Here is a 19,870-nt window from a genome sequence, read left to right as displayed (position 1 = left end):
ACAGCCAAAGGCCAATGTTGTCATAGTACCTTGTGATTCCTCTATTCTAACACTTAGACATTATTGTAACTGTTTAATGTCTGTCTGATTCACTGCCGTATCCTCAGTGCCCAGTGTAGGTGTTCAGTAAATATTTGTTTAATGATGGAAGTAACTTCACGTACTGAAAAGCTTGTTAAAGATTTAGGACAGTGACATGTGAAGTTGTAGTATACAATCACAACAATGTTACGGATTTTCTATGCGAAATTTCTTTAAATTGTTACTGATACAGGGGCAGCCCCGTGGCTGAGTGGTTAAGTTTGCGTGCTCCACTTCGGCAGCCCAGGGTTTCTCCGGTTCGGATCCTGGGCGCAGACCTAGCACCGCTCATCAGGCCATGTTGAGGCAGCATCCCACATAGCACAACCGGAGGGGCCTACAACTAAAAGTACACAACTGTGTACTGGGGGGCTTTGGGGAGAAGGAAAAAAAAGAGGAAGATTGGCAACAGATGTTAGCTCAGGGCCAATCTTTAAAAAAATAAATAAGTAAACTGATACTGAATTTGCCATTTTTAGCATTCTTAGAATTCCAGGTTTTTAAAATACCAATGTATCTTACAGCCACATTCTTTGGGAAAGTTTGAAAGCTCAGTTTAAAAAAATAAATGTTTGTAAAATATCTACTACACTTTAAATAGGTACAGTTTATGGTGTGTCAATTATACCTCAGTAAAGCTGCTCAAAAATTATTTAAGTAATAAATAAAAAAATATTTTTCAAGGTCTAGATTAGCATCTGAAATAGAAGTTATGACCAGAAGTGTAGTCTGAATCTCATGCTTTTTGCACGTGTAAAAGTACATGCAGACTGTTTGGGTGGGAAAAATAGCAAAAGGATACGAGTTCATTGAATTGACTCTGTTAGTAGTAGGATAGTTAGCATGTTGAAGAATGCACAAATATCGAGGGAGCATATCCTTTTTACCATTAATGCCTTGAGGGGAAAAAGATGCTATTACCTGTAGTTATTTTACTCAATTAAAACTTTGCATTTATAGGCTTCAGGAAGCTGGTAAGATCTCTACATGTGAGAAGAAATACTATAAAGAAAAAAATCAGAGTAGCTTTTGTTTTTGTCAGTACCCTGGTGTCTTATGTGATGCTGTGGTGGTCATGCTAAAAATAAGTGTTGCTAGAAGATTAAGAAGCAACGTAAATATGGTTTATAGTTGATCAGTTAGAACAGTCTTTGGGATTTGGTTTCAGAGAGAGTGTGTGATCGCACAGAGAAATGGTTATCAAATGGCACACTGCACGCGTGGTGTCTCATTTCGCGTTACTAGACAGGTTGAATAGGAGACTGTCATACATCTAATGTGTATTAATTTCAGCAAGAAATCTTACAGATTGTCCCATATTGGTTAGAAGGTAAAGAAACATGAGTCAAGGTTCAGTTGGCTTTGTAGTTGACGGAACAGCGCTCCATCAAGAGTGCTGATTGACGACTGACATCCTTCCAGCGGAGGCTTTTAGTGGCCTACCTCGAGGTCTTCATTGTTAGCCTGGCTCTTCAGGTTTATAGATGGCACGGAGTTTGGAGAACAGCTGTTATTTAAGTGACAGACTCTAGATTCAAGATGCTCTTTTTAGTCTAAAATGATAACTGAAAACAAATGAGAGAATTTAGCAGGGAAAGATGTAAAGTGGGTTTTAAAATAAAATTACGAGATTGTCATACAGAAGAGACCTATTTTGACATAAGTCAAACTGAAATAAGAGATATGGGAAGTGAGCTTATTTCACTATAAGCTTATATCCATCTAGCATTGAGGTATTTGTATTAAGAAAGCCAAACTCATCTTAATTGTCCCAGTGTCACAGTTTGAGAGGATTTTGTGTTGGTGTGCACATCCCAAGAAGGACAGGGACTAAGTAGGGAGCCCTCAGTCAGCACCCTTCTGCACGAGGACCAGTTGTGGGAACCATGATCCAGAAGAGAAGCTTGGAGGAGGTGCTGAGTCATGGGCATCTTCAAATACTTGAAATGCTGCTGTAAGAAATAACTAACGTTTGTTCCAAAGAGAAAAACTGGGGTCCTTCTAAAGAAGACCTGGGTGGCAGTTGTGAGTGTCCAGAAATCTTTTAGTCTCTGTGTCAGATGTGTTCATTCTGATTTTCATAAGATATTACATAGTGAGAAGCTGTTAAAAAACCGAAATGCCAAGTATTAAAGTGTCGGTAAAGAAGTTGAGTCTGTTTAATTTAATGACACTCTTTCTGCCTGTGCTTTCTAACATTAGGAATCATTTGTCATTTTTATTGAAAAAAATAACATCTCTTTCTATCCTTTGGCATTTGTGTAAAATCAAATGTAAGAATATTGATGATGTGAGTAATGAATTGTAACTTCTTTCCTCGAATTTTAACTTACATTTTCTCAAGGATAGTTTCATTCCTTTTAATTTGGGGGATTACTCAGATGGCAGTAAATGAGGGATATAGTGGAAAGAGAGATTTACGGAGCTGAGTTTAATGCAAACTTGTTGTATTAGCTGTGTGATCTTGTAACACTGACTTAAACTCTGAGTGTGACTTTTCCTCATCTGTCAAGGAGACGTAATATTTCACCTGACAGCTTTTTATGACGAATAAATGAAGTTGTACATGTGGAAGCACCTGGCAGTTAGTCAGTAAATGTTATTACTAAATCTCGCCCCAGAAGACCTATCCTAGAGATAAAACTAGCCTATCACTACATTTCCAAAAGAAATTATGATTCCACCGTCTCCTTTTCTTCCCTCCTCCCTCTTATTTCACCAAGCTGTCAGAAATTTTAGTAAAACTTAACATTTGTGTGCTTGTTCCATGAGACCTGTTCCCTGTGAGGAGCACAAGTTTATGAAGAGGCAATTTTAAAGATTTGTTTTTTTCTTGAATTCGTCCATCTTGATTTCTTTTTGCCATTTTCTTGTTGTCAAACAATTTGCTGCCGCCGGCTGACTTATCTTAAGGTTCCTTCTGGCAAAGGCAATGAAGGGTGAGGCAGAGGAGCTGTTTGCTGCTGCCCTTGCTGGTTTGAAAAGAGTTGCTGGGAGATGGTCCTGCAGGCCCTCCCCTTCTCCTTTACTCTTTTAACCTTCTTGGAACCTCCAAATCTGTGAGTCAAGAAATGCCAGGGCGGGTAACACCGGGCGGGCCCCCCTCTCCTGGACCAGTAGTGCTTAAACACCTAAATTGAAATTAAAAAGGAAATCCTCGATGGAAACAGTTCCTTTGCAGCCATTGTGAGTAATTTCCTTCTTTCTCCTCTCAAATATTCAGACCTCTCGTTTGAAGCAGTCTGTTACTCTAAACAAACTGGAGTTGCTCAAGTGGAGGCTAAATGTTTTATCTGTATTGTAGTAAATTTTGCCACCAACAAATGTGGAACTCTGAATGACGTACTATTTGTAAGTTAATGAAATCATAAATTAATGAAAATTGTTAACTGTGGTAGACCTTTCCTTTCCTGTTTCTTTGAAAAGTGGAGGTGGAAAATATAATTATGCAAGAATATACGACATGTTTTCTACAACAAGTGTTGAGAGAATTTCTCAATTCCTTTTTCTTTCTCCTCTGAATCTACCCACATCCTATGAGCTACGGTGGCAGGTGATAAAGGTTTCTTAGTCTCAGACTGACGATGTCACATCAAGAAGGAACTTCAGATGTGGTCTGGTATCCAACTCCTCTCCTTTTTCAGTTCTGGAAACGTAGGTCCGGGGGGTCAGACTCATGCCGGGCTGCTCGCTGAAATAGTGGCGCACCTGGGAAGAGAAGGAACACTCGATTTTCATCTGACTACCTTGCGTTCCCTCCAGAGACTGACTAACTGATCATGGGTGGGTCGCTTAGTGCCCAGTCCCACGCTGCTGCTTTCTGTTCACGTAGGGGTATCAGGGAAACTATTCAGTAGCGGTAGACCCCCCAATCCTTCCTGGCCTTTGGTGTTCTCTTGGATCTTCAGTGTACCCACTAGGTGGTGTCCTCATTCAGAGACTTTACTGTGGGCCTTGAGACAGAGTTCTGCCCCAGCTAGAACAAAGGCAGCCAAATAGCCTTGACCCACAGGAATGCTTAAATAATTCGGGTACGGTGTTAGATCTTGTAATTAAATAGAGAACATTTAATTCACGAACGGAAATGCTATGCACAAATCAAAATGCATATGGGGCTGGCCCCGTGGCCGAGTGGTTAAGTTCGCGCACTCTGCTGCAGGCGGCCCAGTGTTTCGTTGGTTCGAATCCTGGGCGCGGACATGGCACTGTTCATCAAACCACGCTGAGGCAGCGTCCCACGTGCAACAACTGGAAGGACCTACAATGAAGAATATACAACTATGTACCGGGGGGCTTTGGGGAGAAAAAGGAAAAAAATAAAATCTTTAAAAAAAAATGCATAAAATATTTTTCTACTTCATTTTCTAGAATCTTTAAGTACATATGTTGGGCCTGTGGTAGGAACAGACTAAAAGCACTGCTTGCTTCTATTGAAGAATTTGGGACTCCTTGTTGTGGACGGAGAGTGAAATGGAGTACACAGAGAGAAGGGAGATATCATTAATCTTGTAAATAACTGCTGTCCTAAGAGATTGTAAATAATAAACATATTTTACTACAAGTTCCCAAAATTAAAGGAAAGAGGAAGTATTCTCAAAGTGAAAATTCGTAGCTCTCAGCTCTGGTTTGGATATAAAATGATTGGTTGCTGTGTTTCAAAATCCTAACAGAATAACTGTTCAGTGGTTCCAGATGTTTTTGATAAAAACTTGGAATTGTCACATCAGCAGCAAAAGCACAGGACTGCAGATTCTGTCTTCTGTAGAGCGTGCTCAACAGATCCAGAGGGGAAAGCAAAACAGACTCTTTTTCCCCACCGAGTGTATTCCTTCCCTACCCAGAGTGTGTGTTCTCCAAGAAGGAACAGACTATGTAAGGACAATTCCCGGTCCTTTTAACATGTTTATTTGTGCAGAAAGAATAGGAAGTCTAGATTTCCAGCCTGTAGCACAAAGCCAGCAGATCGTCAGGAAGGAAAAGAAGAATCTGTATCTCAGAACAGTAATCTGGGCTATTTCAGACAATTATATTATTTTGAAACAGATTTCTCCCTAATTACATAAGCTTCTTGAGGACAGAGACTTTATTTATTTCTTCTGTTTGTCTTCACTGCAAGGCACAAGATACAGATTATCAATATAGATTAAGTTAATACAGATTATCTACATTAAAGTCAATGGTTAGATGACGTTGGGAGTAGAAAGACTCTATGGTGCTTACAGCATCACTGATCCCTAGAGAGATGCCTGGGAACCTTGGAAGCTGGAAACATTTGACTCTAATTAAATCAGAAGGGAGAGGCAGTGAGGAATAAACCATATTGAGGACAGAGGGGAGGCAGCTTTGTGTCCACATGGGGAGGAGGGCGAGTTCGAAGTTATAGCTTGGTGAAAGTTCACACAGAAAAGATAACAAACTATCAGTTCTTCCAAATGCTAAAGCCTGGAGGATGTTTCGATTTGTGCCTTAGGCCACATCGGTTCAAAGTATATGTAAACCCCTGGCCAGGTTCCCACCGTTCTGGTAAGCCTGAGCAAGAATTTTATTTACAACTTTTTAATCTCTCTCTAATCATCTTGTTTCTACTGTTTTTCATCGTCACTCTAATGAAAAGCAGCATCTATTTCACTGTACATGTGGGTAACGTCACAGAGGCAAGGCTCACGGGGCCTGTGGGGAAGGGCAGGGCTGTCCACCCTCGTGCGGTGGAGGAAACAGTGAGGCTGGGGGATGAAAGGCTTCGAGTTGGTTCTAGTTGTAGCTGTGGTGGGTGAGGAGACAGGTGAAGAGAGTGCTTATGTCCTGGCAGGGTTTGTTGTGTTTCTCTCCTTTGAGCTGGTTGGCAACTTGGATGCATCGCCTGAGGAAATGGTGACTTGTCACACCTTCCGGACCCCTTTTGTAGCTCCTGAAAAACCTAACCACCCACTCTGCTTACACTATTGACGGAAATTTCGGTATTAAATCTCCTTTCTTCCCTGCTGTTGTGGTATTTGAACCCCCTCATTCGCGCTCTCCAGGTCTAGCCAAGGATTCCTCTGGCCACTCGGGCAAAGTGTCAGCAGCTTAATGCTCCTAGAAGGAGAAAATCTTTTTAGTTTTTTCCTTTCTCCACTTTTTTTTCCCTTTCTGCTTCCCTCAGTTCCTCCTCCTCCTTTCCCTCCAACATCATCTACGCCCCAAGTGAGAGAACGTCTGAAGTGAGAGAATGAATTCTGGAGCAGGTCTGCCCCTGAGAATGCTGGATGGGGTGGGGCCCGGGGGGGTCTCAGAGAGTCAGAAAACAGGCAAATGAGAAAACAGCCCCATGCAAGGCTCGGTTCATGTGAATGACGCCTTGAAGGGGGAAGACGTCCCAGCCAGGTGGCTCTCAGTCACAGACAGTATTGACACACATAGCCATTCATTCTCCTTTCCCCCCTCAGTTTTTTTTAAAGCCCCCCTCCTCCCCAAATGCTGAACGCATGATGATTTTTAAACCTTGTCGTACACTTTTGTAGCCGCTTCTGGATCCTAGAGACGTAGCCCTGAAATACTTGGCTAACATTTTTCTCATATTAAATCATTGGTGTGCGTCTGGCAGGGAGAAGCAGTGTGAGCCTTGGGTAGTTTCAATTTTCTGTACTTCGTGGAATAGTTAACTATGCTGTACTGCTTGTAGTGTTTAGGGTGACATCCCCCTCCCTTTATTACCATACTGCCTTGACATCAAAGCGCTGGAGCTGCATCTTGCAATGCCTGGCAGAGTCTTAGACAGAGCCTTTTTCACAAGGGACGGTGCGAGGAGGAGGAGGAGGAGGAGGAGGAGGAAGTGGGTTGGAAAAGGAAGCCTTGTTTGTCTCTTCTTCGTCTGTGGATGAATCATGTTCCCACCACTGCAATTAGGTTTTCAAACCTCCAAGGCCGCTGGTGCGGAGCTGAAAGGGCAAGTAGTGACGTTCTGGAGAGTGAGGGAGAGGGCGGAGAGGGCGGAGGGGGCTGGGGTAGGGAAGGGCCAGCGCCCAGGCAGGGAGGGAGGGAGCAGGGCAGGAGGAGTGGTCTTTTTTTTCCTCATTTGGACTCTGCTGTCATTAGATATTTTCAACTGGAATCAGAACCAAGCCTCCTGCCTGGTGAGCAAGAGCCTGGCTCTAAAGACTCTACTTTGAACAGAATCTCCAAGCTTCATCTCTTTTTTCTATAAAGGAAAAATTGATTTTCCTTTATGTTTTTTAAAGCAAGAACAGAATTTAATGAGACAGTTTTTTCATATCATTCCTTTGAAAGAGTTTTCACCCCTTTTTTCTCTTTCTCTTTAACTGGCAAAATACATATTGGAATTTTATTGGCTGTTTTGGGTTTTTTCCCCACGTGCCTCGGCTATTATGCTTAGCCAGTTAATTCTTCATTTTTCTACTCGAGTGATTGCCAGTGATGGAAATGAAGTGTGCTTCTCTTTCAGTCAAGATTTGTGTAAAGTATAGCATCAGGAGGCATTTATTGTTGTATTATGAATTATAGACTCATCATCCCAGTGCTCAGACGTTGCCAGAAAGTTCTCAGTTCGAGGAATTGGAATCTGCTTGGTTTCTTTTTAATTCCTCTTTTGACCCTTGGAGGGTTTTACGTACAGAGGAGTCAGGCAGGCACGGATCTCCTCCAGCTCGCTGTGAGAAATTTAGAACTCTGGACTTGCCGGAGCACACAGGTCCCCCGAGTGAACAGTGGTACGTCTCCTGCATTTTGTCTCCCGTCTTCTGCGTTTGGACAAAATGTACGAACGGCACAAGAGGCGCTACAGCCTATGTGACATCTCCAAGGTGGACAGGACAGTGGACGTGGTGTTGCTGAAGGTAAGGGGCCACGCTTCGTACATCCCAGAGCTCTCAGGCTCGTTTCTCTCTGAATGCAGTAACTGGGTCCGTGGCCACTTGAGAACGAGAAGTATGTGCGAACAGTGGGGAGTGGCCGGTCCAGCTGGTGATTTTAAGGTTCTTAAAGGAATGTCTAACCGGAGACAGTGGGGGCTTGAGAATCAGCATTTGAGGCACTTACGGTTTAAATGTCATTTTACTTGTTTTTGGATTGCCGTGCTCGGGAGAACCTCATATTCTTGAAAATCGTAGAGGGAGAAATTCACCTTCAGAGTGCTCTTTCCTGAGAAATCTGTCTGTCCCTCTATCTCTGTCATCCCCGGCCTCCCCCCTCAAGCCCCGCTCTGAGTATCTTTGTCTCTCTCCTTCTGCCTCTGCCGCTTGGTCTCTGTCTTTTGTCTGGTCTTTTCTATCTGTTGTTTCTGCTGTCTCTCACTCGTAACTCTAGGGGAAAGATGGACATTGCTTTCCTTTGGAAGGGTCTCCTGTCAACCTGTTTATTCAGGCAGTGAAGTGGCCCTTTTGCCTTGGTTTCACTGCTTTTCGGGTCTAGCCCCTGCCTCTGTCGACAGCTGTATTCGTTTGTTTTCTGGCATTAGTGATGCTGGGTGTCTAAGCAGGATGGGGCGGAGAGTCTGCATGGCTACTTGCTCACAGAAGGCATCCTTGAATCTAAAATTAGTCAGAACGCCTCCAGCCGTAAGATGGGAGTCTGGGAATGTTGGACAACTCAAGGAACACTTTTTGGAAGTTTAGCAGTTTTTTGGCAGAGGCAGAGGAAGTTGGAAGCCGACCAAGTGCTTCACAGATGCCAAAAGAACCTCGGTACCTGAACGTGTGGGGGTGTGGAGCCAGAGGAGTCTGGGCAGAGTGGTAATGTATTGCCCTGGTCAAGGAAATAGTGGAGCTGTTTTATTGATTTATCAATTCGGTTTATTACTTGAGACTCCCTAATTTTTTTTATTGGTCCATCGAGGCCAAGAAATGGGCTCAGAAGGCTAAACGCAGAAGCCAGTGAAATACCATGTTGGCCAGGGCTAGGCAGAGGAGTTCTGATTTGTGGTGGAGTGGTGTTGTCGTCCCCCCGCAATCGCCATGAGGTGGTGGTCTGACTTGCCAGGCCCAGGCTGAGGGCAACTGGCAACTTGGCATTTTGGACTTGTTCCAAGATATTATTCATTTTTGTTTCTCTGAAATGTGATTTCCTCTATGAAGGCACAGTGATTTTTAAACTTGTCCTCGTATGATGTATTTAGGACAGCCTGGTTTTCAGCACCATTATGTGCTTGACTGTGTGATTTTACCTGTCTTGGGGGAAAAAGAAAGAAGGAGAAGAGGGAGGGAGGACGGAAGAATCTCAGCCAGGTATCCCAAGGAATATCGTACATTTAAAATAATGCTAGGGCGTGTAGGACTCTTCGCTCTAGGGGTGGAGGCCCTCACGAGCAGAGCTAGATCGGCACAGGCTCGTGGGCCTCGTGGATGCTATTTTACCGTTTTAACAAAACGTTTCCACATACGTTACTCCACGTGAGACTGAATTGTCAGGCAGCAGCTGTTTCCTCCCATTTTCCTGGGAAGAGCTTAAGGTGAGGCGAGCTTGAGCCCCGGGAGGGAGAGGGAAGGACTTGGGGGAAAAGGACGTGATCTTTTTCACAAGGCCACAGCTAATCAAGGATATAATTAGTTATAATTAGATAAACCTGTGTTTGAATTCTTTTTTGTACCATACTGCCTACTACATAATGAAAGATTTTCAGTAGAGAAAACTTCACTTCTCAGAAAATAGGCATTTTTTAGAAATCAGTGAACACTAGGAGTCCTAAAAACACCCCATGTCCAGTTTGAAAGGACATGGGAAAGTTTGGTGTTAATTATTTTGCTTTGGAGATAGAGACGAAGGTAACATCATTGAGAGCTATACATTAAAACAGTCTTAGTGACCTCTTCATGCCAGGCATGGTGCTAAGTCCAGTGGGTACACAGTTCTTTAAAATCCTCACATTGCTGGGGCCGGCTCCGTGGCCGAGTGGTTGAGTTCACGCGCTCCGCTGCGGTGGCCCAGGGTTCGCCGGTTCAGGTCCTGGGTGCGGACATGGCACCGCTCATCAGGCCATGCTGAGGCAGCGTCCCACATGCCACAGCTAGAAGGACCCACAGCTGAAAATAAAATATACAGCTGTGTGCCAGGGGGCTTTGGGGAGAAAAAGGAAAAAAGATAAAATCTTTAAAATCCTCATATTGCTTAAAGATAGATAATAAAAAGGGAAACAAAAAAGTATGAATTATTTTAAGCGATTTGACAGAAATAAGCAGCGTGCTGTATAGGAAATAATGGGAAGACCTATTTTAGATAGAAGATCTTTCTGAGGTGCTGACATTTGAAACTGATCTCCAGAGAATAAAAAGATGCCAGCTGTACCAAGGAAAGGAGTTCTAGAAAGAATGAACAGCAAACACGGAGGCTCGGAGGTAGGAAAGAACTGACAGGGCCGCTGTGACGGGAGCATCGTGAGCAAGCGGGGAGCAGCCTGAGAAGAAGGCCGTTGTGGGCCTTGGGTCCCAGCAGAGCAAGGCCTGGACAGCCACGGGGGAGTTTGCTTTTGTTGGCTTCATTGCTTCTCAATTTGCGTTTTTAAAAGATCCTTCTGGCAGTGTGGGCGTCAGTTAGGCTGCCATTGTGGTAGTCCAGGCATGATAAACTGGTTTTGTGGTCTGAAGTGGGAAGAATTGGATGGATATGAGATACAGGCATTTAATTTTTACATTCCCAGTATTTGTCTCATTTTGCATGTGGAAAAACAGATTCGGATTGTTAGTAATTTTCCAAAGGTCTCACAGCTCATGTGTAGGTAAGAGGATGCAAGCCCAGATCAGATGGTATTCAAAGTTCATGCTTTTTCTTGCTATCCTGGACCTCCTCCTTGAGTCACCCAGTTCCTTTCATTCCATGAAGATGTATGTCAGTTTTTCTTCATATATACGTATGTGGAGTTTTTTTCTATCTTAGACTTTTCATGTTGGAAAAGGTCTTGGAAGTTCTATCAATCGCTTCATTCCCAGTTTCTTCTCTAACACTCAGGACAGGTGCATGATATCATATAAATTCACTTTGTCACACAGTTTCTAGCAGATTTTCCCCTATTTTTTTTTAATCATTCAGAAGTGTTCTCTGATTATCTTCCATTTTAAGTTTTAAGGCTTTTAATCAGTGTTTGAAAAAGATAATTATATTGAGTGCGTATGCCACTTCAGCTCTCAAGTGATCATGTGTATTCCTCATTCCGCTTTTATCTGTGGACATTTGCTTTTAGAGAGTTCCTAATTTTTTCATCTATCCTCTGTATCCGAGTACTCAAAACAGTGTGTCTAATTCATAATAAATGCTCAATAAGTTTGTCAGTTGAATGAATTAATCTTTTAAGGGGTGTAAGTACGGATTCATAAGCATCATGTTATGTAAACTGTATTTAATGTATTGATCAGGTTGATATAAGAACACAGAGATGAAGTATGACTAACCACAAAATTTAGGTTGAGAGCCTGTTGCTTTGGTATTCTGCATTTATAACCCCAGTCCCTCCCATTGGCATCCTAATAATTCACTGTGGATTAGCTTCAGAATTCTCATCCTGTGTTGTGTACCCATGCTTTCTTTGGCTTATTCTGCATTCTGATCTGTTGTCGTGGTCAGTTCTGTGTAGTTAGTTTCATGGTAGCTCTTCTCCATCGAGGGCCTTCTCTTAAGATTTCCCTAAGGCTGGATACATTAGTCTGTATCCTCAGATAGCTCTTGCTTCCTGTCATCAACCCCCAGCATCCTGAAATCTTACCTCCTTTCTGAATTTTTTTCTAGATAATAAGGCATAATATCCCTTGGCCACTCACCCCTCGATCCCCTAACCCAGTACACACACACGCATTCCTCTTCTTCACTATATGATATTCCCTTGGTTACCCCCTGTTGATGCATGAATGACTTCTGGCTCTTATAGTAAGTGGATTGTAACTCTGAATCACATGCTCAGAATGGGAAATGGAAGAATTTTAATTGTTGGCAGAGGCCCTTTGGTATCAACCTGACCTTTTTCTTAGCATCCTTCAAAAATCTAGTAGTGGCCTCACAATCTGGTGAATGATAGGAGCTTTCCACCTAACGCAATTCAGTAGCTAATTCAGGACGAGCTTTCCTGAGACCACTGTTAACCCAAGAGGATACCAAGTGTCGGAAACTTACTGCAAAACTCGCATGCCGAAAAAGAAAGGGGTCAGAATCTAGGATTAACTGCTGATTTAAACTGTAGTCCAGAGGCTATTTCTGTTTTACTAATTTTATAGCTTTGGGCTCTTGGAAAAATATTGTCTGCTAATAAAACATGATTCTTCCTGTTACTGATGATTTATTGAGCGCACACTTTGTAGCTAGTAATTCAGAGTGTCAGATGAATGGTTAAAAGATTCGCGTTCATGTTTTATGTGCATTGAATAAAAAGATTTAAAGAGGAGAACACCCCCTTCGCTGTCCGTGATGTTTGGGCAGGCCACGTGACCTCACTAGCTAAAGTCAAAGGAGTAGTTTCAGTCTAGTGTCATTTTCCAGAGAAATGCACATTCTTTAGAAGTTTGCTTGCTCTAAGACACTTCCACATTGCATCAAGTGAAAGACAGAAGGAGGCTGAGGATTGAAGATATTTGCACATCTGCAATCTGATTCCCTGAAAGGATTTTGACTCAAGTGTTGGCTTCCATGTCCGGATAGTGGGTTTTTGCTTCCTTTTCTTCAGCCTTGCAGCTCTGGCTGGATCTCTTGAGACAGTTGCAGAGGAAGTAAATATGGGCAATGGCTGGGAAGGCTGGGTGTAACCATGAACTGTATTATTAGGATGTTCAGATATAAACAGTTGCAGAAACACTGCCAGAAACAAAAGGCAGTTCCCTCTCCACAGAAAATATGTACAACTCTATTTTCAGACTGATGGGAACACAGCGTGGGTGCGGTTTAGATTAGCACAAGGTCCCAGGCCTCTGGGCAGGAATGAAAAACTACCTGGATGGGTCTGACGTTTCTCCTGAAGTAACTTTTGTTATCCCCTGTTCTGTGTACACTGTAACTCAGCAGAACTTTGAGTGTCAGATACCTGTAGTGTCTGTGAGCTGGTTGTCATGGAGAAACCATGAAAAAAAGACTAAGTTTGTTTTTTTGGCTAAAGAATCATAACTGTGATGAGAGCCAAAAAGTGGGTTTTGGTAACTTATTCCTCCGAAAGACATGGATATTTAATGGCAAAATCTCTGTTTCCTCTCTTCCAGCTACCTGCTGAACAAAATTTCTGAATCATCTTGAGCTGTTCCCTCTCCTACCCGTTCAGTCAGTTACCAGTCCTGTATTTTGCTAATAGCTCAAAGATTCCATAGGGGGAAATCTGAATAGAGGGGCTCGTAGTTATCTTTGTTTTTCTCTTAAAACTCAAATTATTAGCAGTCTCAACCGTGGTGTTTCTTCCTCTTCCATCTCCTCATTCTGCTGTCAATCAGGATCTTTTGTCAAACCTCTTCTCAGAGCTGGCTAAGAGTGTTGATAGTACAGATCTGTTGATAGAAGAACCTCAGTTGTAGAGGTCACCTTTAGGAACAGAGACTAATACGAGAACAGATGTGTTACCATGTCTGTGTTCAGGGCCTGGCATTGTATCTGGCCTATAAGCAGCACTCTGAAAATGTTTCAAATGGAGCCACGTAGTGCGGCCTTAAGTTGTCTCATTGTATGAGTGGGAAACAAACAGTGGAGCTGCTGTGGAAGCAAGACTAGGGCCAATTTACCTGTCACATCAGTGATTCTGATACAAGGCAGAAAGGGGGAGATGTTTTGTAATCCAATTTACATCTCTTAAGCAGCTTACTTATGTAGTAAGTACGGTGTTTTTCACATGTGACTATGGTATGATTGGTGTTGTCACTATATACAGGATGTGGTTGGAAATGCTGATACATGTTTCGACATTGTTTCCGTCCTCACTACATGTGGAGTCTGTCCTCTGGTGAACGACGTTGACCATGAGTGGTACCATCTGGCCCAGATTACAGCTCTGCCTCTGTGTGGGCTGCCTGACTGCTTTTCTGCTTTTCTCTAAACAAGCTTGCTTATCTCTAACTGCTGCACACTCATTTTTTTTTTTTACTGTGGGAAATATACATAACATAAAATTCACCACATTTAGGCGTACAGTTCAGTGGCATTAAATGCGTTCACACTGTTGTGCAACTGTCACCACCATCCATGTCCAGAAGATTTTCATCTTTGCCCAAACTCCATACTCATTGAACAGTAAGTCCCTCTTTTGTCCTTTTTCTAGTCCTTCACAGCCACCATTCTGTTGTCTCTATGAATTTGACTACTGTAGGTACCTTAGATAAGTGGAATCATACAATATTTGTCCTTTTGTGACTGGTTTATTTCACTTAGCATAACATCTTCAGGGTTCATTCATGTGGTAACATGTGTCAGAATTTCCTTCCTTTTTAAGGCTGAATAATATTCCATTGTATATATAGACCACATTTTGTTTATCCATTCATCTGTCAGTGGACATTGGTGTTGTTTCCACCTTTCATATATTGTGAGTAATGCTGCTGTGAACATTGGTGCAGAAATATCTGTTCGAGTCCCTGCTTTCAGTTCTTTTGGGTATATACCCAGAAGTGGAATTGCTGGATCATATGATAACTGTTTCATTTTGGAGGGAACTGCCGTATTGTTTTCCACAGTGGCTGCACCATTTTATATTCCCACTAGCAATGCACAAAGGTTCCAATTTCTCTACATCCTCACCAACACTTGTTATTTGTTTGGGTTTTTTTTTTTTTTTTTTTTTTTGGTTTTGGTTTTTATAATAGCCATCCCAATGGGTGTGAGGTAGTATCTCATTGTGGAGTTGATTTCTTTGCATTTCCCTAATACACACTCACTTTGTGCTATTTGTGTTTGTAAGAAACCAGCTAGTATGAACTTTCCAAGCTACGCCATCTGCATGTGTGTTACCTAATGTGAATGCTGCCTTCAGTGTCTTTTCTCCTTGCGTATTCTGCCTTGGCTCTCTTGTACACTCTTTTCACCTGTTACCTCAAGAACTAATGAAGCCAGCATCCACCCTTGCTCTCAAGATCCACAACTTTGTTTAGCCATTTGAAGACATCTTAACATATCAAACTCAACATAGTCCAAAAAATGCATCATCATCTTCTTGCCTCTGGATTTCCTGTATCTGTTAAATTATGGATTTTGACCCCTCCCCACCTTCTCTCATTTCTGTGGATTCTGCCCTTAGTACTAGCTTCCTGATCTGCTGGTTCTGTGCTCCAGAGGACATCTCTCTGGTCCAGGGGCATGCTGCCTTTAGACTAGACCAGTTCAGCCTCCTCCTAACTGGTCTTTGTGTCCTAGAGGGCCCATGCTTCCTTCCTCCCCACTCTCCCATTTTATCTCTACACTTCTTGTAGAGTTATTTTCCTAGTGTAATACTGACTTCCTCACTCCCTTGCTTATATTCTTGTGGCGGTAGGGGGACAGGGTGTGACCCTTGGTAGGGAATAAAGCCTAGATTCACTGTAGCCGTATCTCCCATTATTCTTCTTTCCAGAGTTTATTCTTCTGGATACCTTTGAGCTTTCTGTGCTCCTCAAAAATATCTAAGGAAAAGGTCTCTAATCTGGACTATAAAGATATGCTCCAGAACCACTGACTGGTAGTGTTTCTGGGAAGGGGTTCCATGGCTTCTCTCAGCTTCTTGAAGGAGTCTGTGCCACGGAAGGCTGTGAACTCCAGCTCTGACGCATCCTAACTGCTTTGCTCATACTTTTTTCACATGGCTGAAATTCTCTGCCTTACTGCCTCTCTCTCAAACGTACTGCCCCCTTTTAAGGCCTATCTCATATACCACCACCTTTGTTAAACTTTTCTCAAATCTCTGAGCCAGAAATTATCTTCTTTTATACTGGAGACTTCCCTACCTCTGTGCATTTCAGGTGCTTGTGTACCTGTTGTATTTCATAAACTCATCAGCGTTTCCCAGCCTGTGGTCCACAGTTTGCGGAGTTACCTCGTTGAGTCTGATGATCCATAGACCCATATGCTTGTATACGTCTGTCATCCTGGGATGTGGAGGCAGATGTTACCCATGACATTTTAAATTAGAAAAGGCTCCTCATATTTTAAACTGTGGGACATACCGTGCAGATTATAATCAAGATCATAACTTACTCATCTTTCTCTCTGTTGCTGTATCTTAACACTGTTTCTTGCCTAAAGTGGGTACTCTCTAAGTGTTGACTGGCCACCTGTGAGGTTGGTTCAGTGGATAGCTGACAGTAAGATAGCTTTTGGAAGCCTCTTTATGCTAGATACCCCCATCCTTTCCTGGTGAGGAAGTCTTGATTTACCTGAAATCTTACTGTTTTTCAATAAAGGTTTTACTTTTCAATGTTTGTAAATGAAGCCTAATTCAAACTAAACTGCATCATTGCCAGATTTGCTTACATTTCTCGTTTACTTAGAGACAGTGAGCCTTCTGAGAACACCATTGTTAATTAACTGTCAGTGATAGAAAACAGAGGCTCCTAGACATGGATGAAGCCAAAAACAAACAAACAAACAAGATTTCTTTCACTTACGGCATTTTGATGTTTCAAAAATAGGCACCCACAATTCCTTGTTTTAGTTTCATTTTGATAATACTTTATTTTCTAAATATTTTTGTCTAAATTAAACAGTGACTCTTATTTTCCAACAAATCTTCCCTGGAGATGTTAAATGCACTTTGCCAGACTTAGTCATTTTAATACTATGATTAAAAATTGTTTAGAAAGTAAAGAACAAAAAGAGACACGTGGGGATGAAGAAAGAACACTGGACTGGAAGCGAGGAAAACTGGGTCCTCACTCTATTTCTAAATATTGTATTATCTTCTTCGAGTTTCTTCACCTCCTTTGGCCTCAGGGTTTTTTTTAATGCATCTGGTAAAGGGAGGCAGGGTGATAATCCTAAAGGCTCTCCCAACTTTCAGTTTTCTACAGAATCACTGAGAGAAAAATAATTCAAAGATTATTCATTAGGCATCCACCGTGAACCACGCACTTGCTATAGTCGTGCACCTCATAATGGTGCTTCAGTCGGTGATGGACCATGTGTACGACCGTGGTCCCGTAAGATTAGTACCATACAGCCTAGGTGCATCGGAGGCCATACCGTCTGGGTTCGTGTGAGTCCACTCTGATGTTCACACAATGACAGAATCAGCTAACAACGCACTTCTTGGAGTATATCCCCATCGTTAAGTGACACATGACTTTATTCACTGGGGAGACCCGTGGAATAAAAAACGTGATTCTGCTCTCAGGAAGCTTACTGTCGTTTGAGCAGATAAAGTTACCAGTACGATCTAGTTCACACACAGAGACACTGTCCCCTGATCCAGCCCCGCTGAGTGTGCGGTCCCTTCTCTAAAGTGGCAGCGTGCCTCCTTGTGGGGCAGGAAAAAGGCCAAATCGAGGTGACAGTACTTTACAAACTTTAAAGTACCATGAGTCTAGGAATATGATGAGATGTTTTACAGTTTTATTTCTGATCTCATCTATCTCGTTAAACTGCTCTTTCCAAGGTTAACCAGAAACCTCACAGTAGCCCAATTTAGTAATTTTTTTTTAATCAGTTTTGACTTCTCTGCAATAGCTGGTGCTGGGACCTAGCTTCTCTTCCCAGCTCTCTGCGTCCCTAACTTCTGTGAAACTTGAACCTCCCAGAATTCTGCTTCAACAAGGGGATGGCTATCTCTGACTTCCCCACTCTCTGCATTGTGCAGTGCCTTATAGGAAGTGGAAAAGGCTAGTTGCTAGTCTGGCCCAGTGTCTCTGTATGTAATATTTGTGACCTGGCCCCAAATGTATGTAGCATTTAAAATATGGTAAGTCATTATAGTGTTCTGTTCACTCTCATTGCCATTTCTATTAACTATAGCACGCATTGTCCAAATCAGCACACATTTCAGCGTCTGCTGTGTGCGAGATGCTGTGAAAGGCTTATTAACTTAACATTTTTCGTGCCTCTCTCACATAAACTATGAGTTCTTGGAGGACAAGTTCTTTTACTACTTCTTTTAAGACTTGACACAATGTTTTGATACACGGAAGGTATAACATCTTTTTAAAATAAGGAAGAAAACAAATATGAGGGTGATGAGCATCTAGTCTTTGTAGTATCTTCCTTTCCTAGAAAGTAACCCACAGATTAGAAAATATTTTCCATTTTAAAAAATACGTATGCTCACATGAGATACCACTTCACACCTACTTGGATGGCTCCAGTCAAACAGACAGAGAAAAATAATCACAGGTGTTGGCCAGGATAGGAGAAATTAGAACATTCATCCATTGCTGGTGGGAGTGTCAAATGGTGCAGCGACTTTGTAAAAGTCTGGCAATTCCTTGAAACATTAAACATAAAGCTATCACACAACCCAGCAGTTCTGTTCCTAGGTACATATCCAAGAGAAATGAAAACACGTGTCCACACAAAAATTTGTATATGAATATTCATAGCAACGTTATTCCTAATAGCCAGAAAGTAAAAACAACCCAAATGTCCATGAGCTGAAGAATCGAGCGATCAAATGTGGGTGTATCCATATAGCGGAATATTATTTGGCAGCAAAGGAATGAATATGTATTGATAGATGCTGTGACATGGATGAACCTTGAACACATTTTGCTAAATGAAAGAAGCCAGTCACAAAAGACCACATGATATATGATTCCACTTATATGAAAGGTCCAGAGTAGGCAAATCCATAGAGACAGAAAGTAAGTTACTGTTTGCCTAGAGCTGGGAGGCAGCAGTTGGGGCGGGGTGTGACTACTGATGGATACAGAGTTTCTTTCTGGTGTGATGAAAATGTTCTAAAATTAGATAGTGGCAATGGTTACACAACTCTGTGAATATACTAAACCATTGAATTATACATGTAATTGGGCGAGTTTTAGAGTGTATGAGTGACATTTCAATAAAGATGTTAAAATGCAACACACACACAGTGCAATGTGATATCTCCTGGATTGGATCCTAGAACAGAAAAGAACATTAGTGGAAAAACTAATGAAATCTAAATAAAGTCAGGAGTTTAGTTAATAGTAACGTTCCAGAGTTGGTTTTTAGTATTGACGAATGTACCATGGTTATGTAAGATGTTAACATAGAGGAAACTGATGAGGGCAGGGTATGTGAGAACTCTAAACTATCTTTGTTACCTCAAGTTATTACAAAATGAAAAGTATATCTAAATAAATTTTTAAAAAACAAGAAGTAATATGTAATCATGAAAGAAAATTTGAGAAACTACAGAAAAATTAAAATGGGTATTGGTTGTCTCTTTATGATCATTTGAGCATAACCACTCAATGAAAAATTGAATCAGATCACAATTTTTTTGCCACATAGATGTGATCACATCAAGAGATTTTTGGCTGCCACTGTGTTTAAAGGTTTTAATACTGAATACTATAAAAAGCACCATGAGCATCTGCTTCTTGTTGGTCTTTCTTGCTTCCCAAGTCCCATGGGGGCAGCACGGAGGGGTGCAGGTGGATGCTGTGTCACAGCTGACAAACCCCAGCCTTAGGAAATCTGAATTTTTATAACGGGCAGTAAGCCTGCCTGACCTTTGCTTTTGACTGAGACGTTATCTGTGTCTTACTGGATGGTGAACAGACCGGCCCTTTGCTTCAGAAGGAAACAATATCTCTATCTTCCAAGGCTGTTTGATATACAGACATTCTTGAAAAGATAGTCCAGAGCAAAAGGATACTCAGTGCCTTTGTTCACAAGCCATGCAGAAGAAGTAGAGACCCATGGAGAATTGTCTCCCAACACTGATACGTTCTCGTTGCTG

General features: G+C 42.0%; 1 protein-coding gene across 23 annotated transcripts in view; it reads left to right on the top strand.

Annotated features, from left to right (window-relative positions):
- The window catches only part of AKAP13 (A-kinase anchoring protein 13), a 323,232-nt gene that overhangs the window by 205,218 nt on the left and 98,144 nt on the right, over nucleotides 1-19,870 (top strand). The window contains exon 1 of one of the 23 annotated variants that reach the window (XM_070618394.1): nucleotides 6,878-7,913. The exons of the other annotated variants lie outside the window; for them this stretch is intronic. Coding sequence (XP_070474495.1) covers nucleotides 7,833-7,913 — 81 coding nt within the window. The 5' untranslated portion in view covers nucleotides 6,878-7,832. Of the gene's footprint in view, nucleotides 1-6,877; nucleotides 7,914-19,870 lie in introns of those variants that run through there. 23 annotated transcript variants of the gene reach the window in all.

The sequence above is a fragment of the Equus przewalskii genome, chromosome 1 (genome assembly GCF_037783145.1).
Source record: "Equus przewalskii isolate Varuska chromosome 1, EquPr2, whole genome shotgun sequence".
NCBI lineage: Eukaryota > Metazoa > Chordata > Mammalia > Perissodactyla > Equidae > Equus > Equus przewalskii.
This window is presented reverse-complemented; position numbering and strand designations above follow the sequence as displayed.